General features: G+C 37.5%; 1 protein-coding gene across 3 annotated transcripts in view; it reads right to left on the bottom strand.

Moving 5' to 3' along the window:
- The window catches only part of LOC146453033 (uncharacterized), a 15126-nt gene extending 209 nt beyond the window's left edge, over window positions 1-14917 (bottom strand). The window contains exons 1-4 of one of the 3 annotated variants that reach the window (XM_085097130.1): window positions 14774-14917; window positions 6486-6881; window positions 4786-5014; window positions 1-1354 (exon numbers count right to left, since the gene is read on the bottom strand). The exon at window positions 1-1354 is cut by the window's left edge and continues 209 nt beyond it. In XM_085097130.1, the coding sequence (XP_084953256.1) occupies window positions 1194-1354; window positions 4786-5014; window positions 6486-6860 (765 nt within the window). In that variant the 5' untranslated portion in view covers window positions 6861-6881; window positions 14774-14917 and the 3' untranslated portion in view covers window positions 1-1193. Of the gene's footprint in view, window positions 1355-3522; window positions 4117-4785; window positions 5015-6485; window positions 6882-11217; window positions 11339-14773 lie in introns of those variants that run through there. The other 2 variants (XM_085097127.1, XM_085097128.1) reach the window with 2 other exon arrangements.
- Window positions 14918-15252: the final 335 nt, after the last annotated feature.

Below are 15252 nucleotides of genomic sequence, written 5' to 3'. Positions count from 1 at the left end.
AGTTTCTAATGTAAAAGACACAAATTACAGTGTGTCTGGCACGCTATTTGAATGTCAAAAGTCTGTTGATTTTCTACATTCTCTTTCTCTGTTCTAAAATAATATCCATTGAATATACGAATATAAGTTGTAACAATCGAATTGGTTTCTTAACATGAGGGGGCTTATTGAAAACTAGATTAACCTGTTTTGCCAAAAGGGCTAGCAGCAGGCAACTAATAAGGTTTAAGAAGAAGACGACAATTTTAAGTTTTGAAAACAGTGTAACTGACGATGATATATATAGCTGGTTTTCTCGAAACATGTTTTCAAAACTTAAAAGTGTCGTCCTTAATTCTTAAAACTTATTAAGCTGTTTACAAGTAAATGACTATTTGTAGTCTTAAACTAAGAGTTTACATCCAGTCAGGGGAACAAATGCTGTTTCTGGCAGAGCCTTGTACGGAAGAAGGTTATGAGTAACTGAAATAAAAGCTAAAGAGCTTCTACCTTATATATTGTCCAATAATGTGATCAATAATTCTAATATACCCTTGAAGGATGAATAAATGTGGAAAGTATGAAATTATATCTAATGAACTACGAATTAGTAGAAGAAACATCAGTGAAGTTATGGTATTTGATCTATTCGAGTTTCCAATTCCTAGCTGGTGACCTCCTGAGAAAGAGAGTCGAGTTCTTATTGTTAACTGATTGGATTTCGACATTACGTTATGCCGGCCATTGTTGCTTATCCACCTGCAACTCAGCTAAAAGTAGTGACAGGCTCCGAAAAAGTGTTAACATGAGCTACGAATCAGATTACCATGCATGATGCATTTGTTCCCCTAACCAAACACGGCCAATTCCAACGCAAAAAGGCACACATTTAATGCATACAGGATCTATAATTACACTTATACTGACCAATATGTGACTTTTCAATCACTGTCCAAAAAAGTAAGATCGATGCAACTTTAAGGGGCTAATCTATGCAATAGACCAATCAAAGCCTAAAGAAAAATATCTCATATTTGACAGCTCGTAAACAGATGGCGCAATGAGTCAGTCGCTGTGGAACTACAATGCTACAAATCTAAGTAAAGATATCATTTCTGCTGGATTTTACCAAAGTAGTAGTAAGCTACATCAAGTTTCTTTTCCATTGAAATTCTAAATGAAGGTTCTGCTTGAGGAACAGTTCACCTTAGTCTTTATCTTAATATACACTGGATTTCATTTACCTTATCAAAATAATTACGAATGATCAAGCATAATTTGTTGCAACGTTTTCTCTTGGCAAGCCATTCTTTCAACACCAAGTACAGGGCGAGGCCGGTAACGGCGCCGGCAACTGTAGCCCAAAAGAGAAAGGCTATAAAAAGCGAGAGAGCATCATATTAGAGTGCAGTCCAGTAACTGACACTGTTACAATAATACCTTTCATTTTCAAAGGGCTTAGAATTTCCAAAATTCGTTCGAATTGACTTGCTGATTTTTAGCGATAGTCAATGATTCCAGCACGAAAACTGAGAAGGGTGAAAACTGTCTGGTACAAAAATGTAGCTTTACCCGTGAAAAATCACATATGATGACCCAAAGTAAAATTAATTTTCATTGCCCAGGTTTGGGTTATTGATAACCTAAATTTGTGCCTTGGTTTTCAATCGAGTAACACCGCAACGTTTTGCTTTTTGTAGATCAATTCTCGCAATCCGTCACACGTAACAAATTTTAGTGCGAAAAAAAAAACAACCTAAACAAAACAAAACTTGAATTAACACTCACATGAAAATGAAAGGCATTAGAGCAAATATTGTTTGGTAAGAAAAATCTATCGATAAGCCTGGTAACGTAAGGGCCTGTTCACATGGCGGTGGGGGACCCCGGGAAGGTGAGGTACCCCATCTACCCGAGGTCAGAAAAAACAGGCTTTCATATGCAACCCCGGGGTGCTGGAGTGAGGTTTAAAAAGCAATAGCGTGGTCGCTAAGTACATATATCAACAAAGACTGAGACTATTGCCCGGATGAACATCACCCCACCCCACCTCTAGCATTCACATTGAGAAAACTCACCCCAGCTAAGCGGGTTACCCGCCTCGGCTGAGCGCGCAACCCGCCTCGGTGAGGTACCCCACTTCACATGTGAACGCGATCAAGAAATAAAGAGAGATTGTGTGGAGAGATTGGTAACCCCACCGAGGCGGGGTACCTCACCTACCCGGGGTCCCCCACCTCCATGTCTACATACCCTAAGAAAAAACTAAAAAGTGCACAGTAAACAAACTATTTTTAAAAACATAACAAAGATCTTATCTCAATCGCCAGTTGATGCCTTGGCCAAACTGCCCCAGCCATGGCCAATGACGACATTGACCAAGGCCAATAAAATGAAATAAACTATGCAAAGCTGGATACTTGTATGGAAACCATGTTGCTCTGAATCTACAATGATCGACAGAAATGGTGGTTACAGATCCTAAACCGCCCGGTTCTTCGCACAATTTTTTTATTCTTCTTCTTCAAAAGAAGTTTTCGATCGTAACATCGCCCTGTCCCCGTTTCACTGTTAATCTAGATGGAAGACAATTTTGAGAGAATGGCTTGCAACATTGTACGGGGGGATAGGGGGGAGGCATATTTGGGTAAGCAAGGCGTGATTAACGTTGTCTGTAGATAAGTGTAAAATAGGAGTTTAAAATGACGCCTTTTTTTTTTCTTTTTTAATGGCTATGTCGCTATAGCCTTTTCTAAAAGCAAATATTAGGGCTTTTGAAACATATTCAAATGAAGCGAAAATATTCAAAATGTTTTCCGAGTTTATTACTTGAAACGCAAAATTTGAGTCACTCACTCAGGAGTGTATATGTCATTAATTCAAACTTTAATTTCCTAAAATCACATTCCAGGAACATGGAAACAAAATACACACAGGAATTTTTTTTATTTCATTTTTATCAGTTTCAAAAGTCCTAAACGTCGCCATATGAAAATTAAAACTAACTCAGTGATAAACGACGAGTCTACCACATAAACAGAGAATGTTCAGAAATCTTTGCTATGATTATGTAATGGAACATTCTTCCAAACTCACTTTAGCTAAAGAAAAGGAGAATTTTTACCATGCTTACAATTTCCCTATTATTTACCGGAAGAGTTTGGTCATTGAAGTGTTCTATAAATGTCGGTAAGGATAGAGTAAAGAATTTAACTTTAAATTGAAAATGCTGTTAAACAAGAACAGAATCTCATAACCACGAGGGGACGAACCTCGTGCGCTTGCTTTACGTTATCTGTTCCAAGTCTCGTTTAACTAAGTCAACGAGTATAGTATAGCTGGTATTGAATTAATGAACTACCTAAGATAAACAAGATGATGCACTTATTGATATTTGTAATTCACTTCAGGACAATTGCTGAAAATACTTTCGTTTTCAGTTGTGCAGCGAGTTCCAAAAACGATTCTGTGGCCTCCATAGTTGTCATAACAAATAATCCTTTTTGGCTTTTTTCCGTTTTTCTTTTTTTTATGGGGGGGGGGGGGGGGGGAGGGTCCATATGACCGAGATCACAAAACCCTATTTTGGATTCTTTAAAAGACAAAACAAACAAACAAAAGGACACAGCATAATCAAGGTAAGTTTGAGTACACTAGGCGGTGTCGAATGTACCGTTAGGTTTGCATTAAACAATCATCTGCCAAAGTTCTTCACAGGATCCGTCAGTTGACATGTTAGGCCATTGGTATCACTAAATTGGAGTTTTTGATTTGTGTTTCTAAAAAATCTCTCTAAATCTTTTATTACTGTTTTATTAAAAGCATTTTGCTAAGAAAACCCTGTGCATGAGTTTTTTAAATGACCATGAGCTGATTACATGAGCTTTTTTACGCATAAAAATGCACTCTACATATCTTTGACAAGATCCCCCATTTTTTTCTGGTTGTTAACATCGGTTTTTTTGTTTTCGAACTCTGTCTTTAGAAGCTCTAGATCACTCTCTATGGCATTCCATTTGCCTCTTAAAGCTTGACTCGTTTCTTTTAGGGAAGATACTTCGTTCAGTAACATAAATCCACCGGCCGCTACTGCGGCCGCGGTACCTGCAACTTTAACACCGGCACGGCCGCATAGACCTAACAAAAATAAGATGGAGTTATGCCGAGAGTTAAATCCGTCAAAACTTGAGCTGATGACTGGAACTTCAAAGAGGCTAGGGTGAGTATATTTAAATCAAATTTAACAAAAACAAAACTGATGTTCAGCGTCAAAAATGCATGTTGGAACGTCGCCCTGCGCTTTTACATCGACTGTCGTCGATTCTTGTGGTTTTCGTTTGATTCAAATCAATAAAAATCCTGGCGGTCTCTCAACATTAACTGATCTATCCGCCTAGTGACTAAATACCTACATTATAGGTACGTTCCGTATATTTTGCTCGCTACTTTCTCTACGATCAACAGAAACATTTGACCGTTCATTACCTTATGTATGATAAGTTACTAGTACTGAACAATCAAAGATTAGGGAGTGCGTTCGATGATCTCGATTCCGGTCACTCCCTCCTTGGCCAATGCGAGGGATGCCAGATATAATACGCGTCCCAAGATCCATTCATTTATTCGTTGATTGTCTGATACAATCTCGACTCCGGTCTGTATTAGGAGTATGTTCTTTCTACGTCGAACGCCAAAACTTAGCAAGACCAGCAAACTTGAGTTGTGCTCTGTTGTTAGAGTTCGCAGTCACTCAAATAAGACTATTCCATAACACAACTCCTATTTGATTTGAGATTAATTGCTTACCTGCACCAACATATGCCGCACCCGCTGCCGCTGCAACTTTCGCTACACCTACAGCAGCTTCCTCTGTCAGATAGCATTTTATTTCCGACCAAAGGGACTCCAAAGCCTTTTCTGCCTTTTTGTGGTAGTTTTCAGCAGCCGCCAAGTCACTCTCAAGTTTTAGCAGATCTATTTCTAACCGATTCTTTTCCCGTTGAGATAACGTTTCTCGCTCGTTATATTCCTCGATCTGTAAGAAAGGCAAATCAACAGGTAAGAATTAGTGTAAAAAAGCAAACAAACAAAAAAACAAACAAAACAAAACAAAATCTGGGTATATTACGAATTCCCAAAATGACCAGCTCTTAGTTGGCTTGATAGCTCAATTTGTAGAGCACTGCACCGGTATCCCAGAGGTCATGGGTTCGAACCCCGTTCAAGCCTGATTTATTTCAGGCTTTCCGGGATTTTCGCAACTGCTTTTAAAGTTACGCATATAACTGCGATGATCATTCACTTATTCATTCTTTCTTCTGCAGTTGAAATGTATGTATTTTTATATATTCACTTTCAATAACAGCATTTGTTCATTTCCAGATTGAAGCTTACTTTAGTTATCTCTGAAAAGGGCGTATTTCAAGAGCAGTTGATAAGATTAATTTCTCTCACATTGTCATAAGCCGCGAAAATATTCTTTTTATATTAGGAAGCACACAGAAACTGCAGTGAAATCTGAAGTAAGCGGACACCCTGTATTAAGATGACACCAGCTTGGGTCCAAATATTTGCTTCCGTATCTACTTGAACCAGCGGACCCTACTGTCTACTCATTAAGTGGACACAGACGCTAAAATTAAGCCACCTTGTCACACAAAACCTGTATTAATTGGAATGCCTTTGTTAGATTATGAGTTTATATAATCTACTTCCAAAAGCGTGCGTTACGACTCTTTGTGTACCGTTTTCTGTAGACTAGTGGTAGTTAATCGATAATAATGATGACATTGCAAATTACTTAAATATGAACTAAAATTTAATGAATTGTTGCTATAATAACGGGAACATATAAAGGGGTTAATGATTAACTATTAATACACAATTTACCAGAACCTGTATAAAACAGATACAGTCGAACCTCCCGTAAGCGACCACCCCAAATGCCAAGATTTAGTGTTCGCTTGCGGGAGGTGATCGCTTACGACAGTCGAACCAGAGGGAGTTTCCTTCGGGAACTGGTCTGACATTTCTATTTATATTATTCGAAGAGAAGTTATCGCATACATTTTCCTAGTTCCAAAACGAGCAGTGCTAGATTTTCACTAAATGTTCCTCGTAAACTCTGAGTAGTTAGTACATACAGTGGACATGAAGATCAGTCCAAGAGGTTTAAAAAAAAAACAATGAAAATCATATTGCCGTCAGCTCAAGAATTAGTCGCATTCGCTTACGAGAGGTGGTCGTTTACGAGATGCTACAATTATAGGGCTTTGAATGGGAAAAAATTTAGTGTTTTGGATAGGTGGTCGCTTACGAGAGGTGGTCGCACATGGAGGTTCGACTGTGCCCTGCATTAAGAGCCGGACCCTGGCAAGAGTCCCGAAGGTATCTGCTTAATACAAACTTCACCGTATGTACGCTGACAAAATGAGGCACCGCTCGTAAGTCACCATACTGCCCATTCGGTTTTATTATCCAACATTTACAGGAATTTCACTACTTACCCTTGTCATTACTTTCTCCATGCAAGCGTCTATCTTCTCATGTTGCTTCTGGATTGAATCCATATAGCTACGTATCTCCCTGACTTTTGGCTGCATTGTTTTTGGAAATTCTGATTCTTCCTGCCTCATTTCACGGCATACTTTTGACAGGGCAGCAATTTTACATATCAAGATAATGTAACCACTATATAGGACTCTATTGCACGTATCTTTAAGGAAATTGATACATTCATCTCCCTTTTCTTCAATCCTCCAAACTGCCAGAACGGTTTTTTCGAGCTTGACCAGCAGCTCTTCATCTGCACGAGTGAGTTCGTCAACGTCTTTCAGGAACTGCCTTACAGAGTTCAGAATCCTGTCAAGTGAGGTATCCATGTCTTGTTTGGTTGACGCGCTCTTAAAACAAAAATTAACAGAAAAGTTAGTTTCAGATCCAGCAACAAAAACCAGGCCCACATTCTTTTTAATGAATGTTTCGTCAAGATTCTATCGTCTTGGTTTATATAAGTAGAAACCCGAAATGTAGGATTTGAAAGTCTAACAAATTGTCTGCATCTGCATTGTCTGCATTGTATGCATGCATGCATATTTTGTCATTCGTGGCGGGTAAAAGTGTCCATTGTCCGTGATTAACCAGCTCAATACTGAGTCTTGATGCCTTCATGGCTAAGTAAGGGTTAGAGAATGAACGCGAGTGCTCTATGGGATATAGCGCTTTGAGAGATATTGCAGCCAGCCGAGGGTGTAGCCCTCAGCTGGCTGCAATAGTCTCTCATAGCACTGACTGCCAAAGTAATTATCTATTACAATTATTGACCCTGATCTACATCCTATTGTTCTCTCTCCACATTAAATCAACGATTTCAGTCGCCTCCACATTATTGTTTTTTACGTGAACAATGAAATTAAGATACATTTTCTAGCAGTGGTATTAATCGCTTCAACCTTTATCATTACACCATTCAGTCTTTTGTTAACAAATGGTAATTACAAGGTCTTACAACCGTGGAACATGTGTTTCTGACATGCACCTGGGAAAAGTGTTGTTGGCTGTCATGTATATGACGAAGAATATTAGCATAGTATTAAACACAATGCACTTGCTCAGTTTAAGCTTCTTGTTGCAAGAGATAGCTTGGTCTACATATCTCCGTTTTTGAGCTCGATGGAGAATTCTTTGGAAGACGAATCGGCCATCATGTTCATAACGCAGAGCCAGAAATCGGAGAGTGCTTCTAATGTTGAAGCTAATAACATCTCCTAGCTTTGTTATCTGGTTCCTCTTTTGTTCAACTAACAAAAGGCTTTCTTGTATTTTTCACTCTTCAGAAGAGCTAAGATTGAAAAGACCCATCACGTCTTTTGAGTGCGAGAAATATGAGCAAAGTTGGGTTTCAGACTTGGGCGTGGGTAGTGAAAGTCTTTGAACCGGCAGTGGAGGTTTGTGAGAAATGAGGCTGTACTCAAACAGAGTTATAACGGGGAGCCGAAAATAAACGAGAATATTGAGGAAATATCTAAGGAACAGTTGGATTTCGTCTCATCACTAAGAAACATTGTCATTGTAAGTTGCCGGCAAGAATCAAAATTTACGAATGTTCAAAATTCGGTGCTAATAAAAGTGCTTTTCGCTCGTTTAGAATTACTCCTGATAATTTGCCAGCTTACAAAAAATGCCGCCTCCGTTTTCCTCAGACATTTGCACAAACCTGAATAACACGCCTCAGTCAGGCTGAAATCGTTGATTTAATGCAGAGAGAGACCAAGAGGATATTATGAGGGTCAGTAATTATAAATGTAGCAGGCCTTTTGCACATTATAGGATAACTTACACAATTGTAAGCCGAAAAGAGTACAAAACGAACACGAGAAAGACAGTTTGCCCTGTAATGTCTGTAATGTTAATTGTAAATTGCATTTATTTTTTTAACGTAACGGTACGAAGAAAAAGCACAAGTCCTCATAAAGAGAGTGAAACACTTCGATGCTTTTACAATTTTTGACAGTTGAATGAGCTGGGGAAAAATTCTAAAAAATCACACTGTAGTTTTTTTTAAAATCAAAGGTTCACATCAAAGCCATGCAACGACAATGAGAATTCTTCGTTACTATGGTTGTGACAATACCAGTGATTCAAAGAGTACACATCTGCTAATATTCTGGGGTCAGTTATATGTGATTTCTTTGCTGGCGTAGAACCACCATTCATCTAAAGGAAAGACAGCTTGACCTGGCTTAGCGGTTGAAACTGTCTTGTTTTCAATTCCATTAAAAGAGTATTGTAAAGACATGTTGAAGAAATGGCCCAAGCAATACGGAAAGTGGTGAACTGGAAAAATTCCGAAAACGTCCAAAAACTGTATAAAGAAATAATTTTATTAAAGGACAGGATATCGATAATGTAAAGAATGCATCATTCTCAAACTAAGACGGCTCGTCTGTATATGTTTATTGTTGCCGGCATTGAAGAAATTGGCGGACTGTTGAATTACGGATATCTAATGAGAACATTTGGGTAAAATACTTAAAATATTGTCTCCTGTGTTTGCAGATCGTTTTGCTTTTCGGAAAAAATTATTTTGAGTCTGCAGCTATTCATATACACGCGGTCTTTTATTTAATTTAAAAAGACTTTCGTCAGTTTTCTTTTTAAGGTACCAATTTGTCGCCGTCAAAAACCTCCGATTCTATTCTCATCAAAAATATCTTCCAGGAAATAGTAATAATGATAATAATAATACTAATAATAATAATAATAATAATAATAATAATAATAATAATAATAATAATAATAATAATAATAATATCGTTCGTGCCTTGCTTGCAAAAAATGCAGAATCTCCTAATTTTGACCTTAAATTTCAAATTGGTTTTAACTTCTAGCGATCGCTCAACCTTGTTAATTTTTATTCGTCATTGGTATAGTGGAAATATACACCTTTGTGTATTTTTTTTTTCGAAAACTGAGTATTTTAATAAGGAGTGACATGCTAACTAAAAAAATCTTTTCGCGAGCAAAGATGAAAACAAATGTTGTGAGCAGAGGAAAAATAAAAAACTCAACAAGTTCTTTTTCCAAAAATTTGTGTCAAACAAAACTTGAAGAAATAACTTATTTGCTCTGTTGTTACCCTTGAGCACCCAAGTAACTCTGCCCTCAAGGGTTAGAGAGTAAAAGATTCAAATAACAGAGTGATATGCATAAACGTTTTTAAGTCGAGAACGAACTTGCTTGGCATCCCTACTGTCACAAAAATGGCTTCGGTTTCTTGCAGACAGATCACCAAGCTGAAGTCAAGTTACCCGCACAAATGAATGACTATATATCAGCATCGTAAGGCAACTTTAAATTCGTGAGTATCACACAGACAAAGTACGTGATGTTTTCAACTATATTGAACTATAAATCACTAATGGCATGCTGCTCAAGCGAGACTGCAGACGGACTAGCGAGCTAAACATTGTTTTACCTATGAACAGCTACTGTTTCTCGCTCTTTTAACATAAAGTAGCCAGGGGAAGCTGGCGTTTCGGTTCTCACTGAATTCCTCCAAAAAATCAATGGAAGGAACGGAACGAGTCACCAAACACAAATGGTTTGTTGACCAAGCGCAGAATTCCTAGAGATGGCGCTTTTCGAGGGTGTTATGAATGTAACCGTACAAAGCCTGCGATTTGGCAAAATGTAGCCTTCTTATAATAACGAACACATTGACAGTTAAGAGTGAAAATAATGAGATCTACCAGCAAATAAAAGCATCGACTTCATGACCAAATAATTCACTGCCTAGCGAGAAAAGACAAACATTATTCAGCAACAAAATGTAAGTATAAATTTTATGAAAACTTTCGAAGCCAAGTGCAAATGACTATCAAACAAAACTCTTCAGATCCAGTTGAACCAAGGCATTGGTAAAGAGAGTCAGACAATGCTTGCTCGCTATTGTGTGTTGTAGTGTTCTAGCTAAATGCTTGTTTGTAAAGAAACCTTCACAATTTCACAAGTAAACTTTTAAAAAGATTCAAATACCCAGCTCGTCTGGGCTGTTATCATAGTTGACCCATGATAATGGCGTGAACACTGAGCAACTATTTTCAGTTCCTCGGTTAAAATAAATACTCGGCGCGTGAACTTTTGCAGACCACTTCCACAATGCGATTGGCATTGAGCATTGTTTAATTTCACGAATATCGCACCGAAAATGTGGTTTAATTAACAACTACGACCCGAGCAATATATTTGCCACAACAAGAAACTTTTACTTTCATGTACCGATTCACTTTACAGTAAATTTTGTCTTTAATTTTTACAAACAAAGAACCATCGCTTTGCTCTTTCTATAGCACCAAATCATCGTTTTAACGCTGATTTCTTTCCACGACGATATGTATATACAAGTTAAGCTAAACCTAATCTTTTCAATCATCTCCGTATGCTCCTGAAATTCTCCTTCCAAAGCGACAGTGACATTTCAAACTGAAGCAAAGAAATTCGTAATATTATGATATGTTATCCGAGGAGCTGAGCTAGGAGATCTTTTAAGTCTTTTAAAAGTCTTAAAAGAAGTACTTTATGTTATGATATATTACTGAGGTAGGAGATCTAGACACGTTAGTAGGTACGATGTAAATCATATTCTTATATACACTGCCAAAGTTTTCCTTCCTTCAGCTTCATTTCAAGCCTATTAAAGGCGTTCTCTTCACGATCATTGATCAGATACAAGCTCACCTGCTTAATGTGGATGTACTACTAGCTGTAGAATAAGCACGCCACGGTGGCTCAGACTGAATATGTTGTGTGAGGACGAATGAAGAACAATATTTGGTCGCAAAGTTGAACGTTGTTTAAGCCGCACCCAGCTAACTCGTAAGCTAACCGGTTTTATCCGGTTTCACTATATTTTGCAGAATTTATAATTCTTTTTTCTTAGAAAAGTCAAAAAAAAGTGGTTGTAAAGCTCGAATTTCAAGAGGAAGAAAATTTCGAAACATGCTTGACGAGAGGGAACAAAGTAGTGCTTATAAAACCTTTTTTGATCATGAAGAGATAAGTTTACTGTTTTAGCTATCATTGACTAATTCACATTCATTTTTTACTTATTCAGAAACAAGGTGGAAGTATTTCTGAAAGATGCGGAAGCCAAGTGCAAATGACTATAAAAATAAAAATTTTAAGGTTCAGAATGAATCGTAGCCGACGATTCATGAAAGAATACACCGTATTCAACCGTATTTCACGTGGCAATCTCCCTGAGAACAAGGTCGTTCACGTGCCCCTCGTTCTTGTCATTTCATGTTTACTTCGTATGAAAATTTTTTAGGTACTTAATCAATATTTCTCATGGTAATGATTCAATTCACATGGTTCAATGTTTTATATAAATTTAAGGCTTTCACTTGGCCATACAAAGTTTTTCTTTTCTCAGCTTTGAAACAAATTCAATTTGTTTTCCGTGAACATTATTTTTGCATACACTAAGAGAGAGGTTCACAAACAACACCTTTGGAATAATTAAGTCACACGACGCGATGTTTCAGACTATAAATTCTTCCCTCGATAAACAGATTGTCAAACAAAACTTGAAGAAAATAACTTATTGGTTCTGTGTGTTTGAACGCCCAAGTACCTGTGCCCTTAGGGGTTAGGAAACAAAAGATTCAAATAACAGAAAAGAAAGTTCTTGGAAGGAATTTTTCTTTCCAAGAAAAGTCACCTATAAACAGTTCCGTTTAGAAAGTTTAAGTCGAGAATCTGCTTGGCATCCCTACTGTTCACAAAAATGGTTTCGGTTTCCTGCAGACAGATAACCAACTAAAGCGGAAGTCAAGTTACCTGCACAAATGAATAACTACATGTACACTAGACTGCAAAAACGACACCTAAAAAGCATAAACTGTGAACGATGAGACCCAACTGCTTTATAGGTATAAGTGTACTAAATTTATTTGCAAAATATTCTATTCTCGTGAAACGGTTGATAACCAAAATTAGTTTCCCGTGGTGAATGGTGGAAAATGTCAGAGCTTTCCTTAAAGTGTCAAGTTAGCCAACAGGGCCATTTTTTAAACACTACCCACACATCCGTTGGCTCTCATCGTTCATGGCTTATGCTTCAAATTAGGTGTCAACGTTTTTGCAATCGAGTGTATATATCAGCATCGTGAAGCAACTTTAAATTCGTGAGTATCGCACAGACTGAATACGTGATGTTTTCGGCTATATTGAGCTTTAAATCAATAACGCAATGCTACTCAAGCGAGACTGCAAACAGACTGTCGAGCTGAACATTGTTTTACCTATGAACACTTATTTTTTCTCGCTGTTTTTAACATAAAGTAGGAAGAAGCTGGCGTTTCGGTTTCCACTGAATTCCTCCAAAAAAATAAATGGAAGGAGCAGAACGAGTCGCCAAACACAAATGGGATGTTGACCAAGCGCAGAATTCCAAGAGGTGGCGCGTTTCGAGAGTGTTATGAATGTAACCGTCCAAAGCCTGCGATTTGGCAAAATGTAGCCTTCAAACATTTGCGCTTTTCAAGCTGAAACATTGAACTTATATTAACGAAGACATTGAGAGTTAGGAGTGAAAAAAATGAGATCTACCAGCAAATAAAAGATCCAATTGAACCAAGGCATTCGTAAAGAGAGTCAGACAATGCTTGCTCGCTGTTGTGTTCACTTGCAGTGTTCTAGCTAAATGCTTGTAAAGAAACCTTCAGAATTTCACAAGAAACTTTTTAAAAGGTTTAAATGCCCAGCTAAAATAAAAGTTACACACTCAATTATACTTGGAAAGTGTAAGAATTGAAAACGGCTAAGGAGAATAATTAATATCTTTCAAAACTTGGTAATAAACAGAAGCAGGTTTTGAGTCATATTTTATGTACAGCTGAATTCAACAGACGGTGTGCAAACTAACGTTAGACTTGGTTAAATTTTATTTGTCAGCGATTTCTGTATTTAAGATTTCATGCAATTTATCTCTTTTTCTTTTTTCGGAAACTGAGAATCTTCATAAGAAGTGGCACACTAACTCACAAAATCTTTCCGTAAACAAAGATGAAAACAAATTTGCGAGCTGAAACGGAAGACAAGTAAAAAAAAAATTTAGCCTCCTTTTGTGCCAAATTTCTGTCAAACAAATCTTGCATAATTTATTCGCTTGCGCGCCTGTAAGCTAGAGAGAACAAGGATATTAGTCAGCTGGCCAAACCTGTTTTTCTAGAATCGCTCTTCAGCTTAGAACAAAAAATATTCAAATAACACAAAAGAAAGTTCCTGGAAGAAGTTTCCTTTCCAATAAAAAGTCATCTAGATCTTTATACAGATTCCGTTGAAAGATTGATAATTATGCATAAAAGTCGGTCGAGAACCCGCCTGGCATGGCCCTACCGATCACAACACTAATTCTCCTCCGGATTGTTGAAGAAAGTTTGCCAAGCTGAAGCAAAGTCAGTTCCCTTTACAACTCAACGACTAAATTAGTAACATTGAAGAAACTTTAAATTTGCAAGAATCGCACAGAATGCAACATAAATTTTCCGTTTATAAGGAATTGTAAATCAATAATTCATTGCTTTTCAAGCAAGAAAATATTTTGGACTTTGGCTGATGGTTGGCCCATGATAATGGCGTGAACACTGAGCGACGATTTTCAGTTCCTCAGTTAAAATAAATACTCGCATACTGTGAACTTTTGCAGACCACTTCCACAATACAACTGGCATTGAGCATTGTTTAATTTCACCGAAAATGTGGTTTAATTAACAACTACGACCCGAGCAATATATTTGCCACAACAAGAAACTTTTACTTTTGTACCGATGCACTTTACAGTAAATTCTGTCTTTAATTTTTAGAAACAAAGGACCATCTCTTCGCTCTTTCTATAGCACGAAATCATCGTTTTATCACTGATTTCTTTCCCCGACGACATCTATGCAACTTAAACTAAACCTAATCTTTTCAATCATCTCCGTATGCTCCTGAGATTCTCCTTCCAAAGCGACAGTGACATTCAAAAGGAAGCAAAGAAATTCTTAACATTATGATATTTTATCCAAGGAGCTGAGCTAGGAGATCTTTAAAGTCTTTACAAGTCTTGAAGGAAGTACTTTATGTTATGATATGTTACTGAGGTAAGAAATCTAGACACGTTAGTAGGTACGATGTAACTTATATTCTTATATACACTGCCAGTCTGTCAATGGTTTCCTTCCCTCAGCTTCATTTCAAGCCTATTAAAGGCGTTCTATTCAGGATTATTGATCAAATACAAGCTCACCTGCTTAATGTGGATGTACTACTAGTTGTAGAATAAGCACGCCACAGTGGCTCAGACTGGATTTGTTGTGCGAGGACGAATGAAGAACAATATTTGGTCGCAAAGTTAAACGCAGTTTCAGCCGCACCCAGCTACTCGTGAGCTAACCGGTTTTATACGGTTTCACTAAATTTAGGGGATGATGCATGTCAGATAATTCGTGTAAGGACCAATCATATCTTGCAGAATTTATAATTCTTTTTTCCTAGAAAAGAAAAAAACGGGTGGCTGTAAAGCTCGAATTTCAAGAGGAAGAAATTTCGAAATTCGCTTGATGAGGGTGAACAAAGTACTGCTCTTAAAACCTTTTTTGATCATGAAGAGATAAGTTTACTGTTTACATGCGGAAGCCACGAGCAAATGACTATAAACATGAAAATTAGTAGGATCAGTTTGAATGCTGGCATTTTTAGGGAAGCCGACGATTCATGAAAGAATAC

This window comes from Pavona decussata, unplaced genomic scaffold (assembly GCF_977016875.1).
Source record: "Pavona decussata unplaced genomic scaffold, jaPavDecu1.1 SCAFFOLD_353, whole genome shotgun sequence".
Lineage (NCBI taxonomy): Eukaryota > Metazoa > Cnidaria > Anthozoa > Scleractinia > Agariciidae > Pavona > Pavona decussata.
This window is presented reverse-complemented; position numbering and strand designations above follow the sequence as displayed.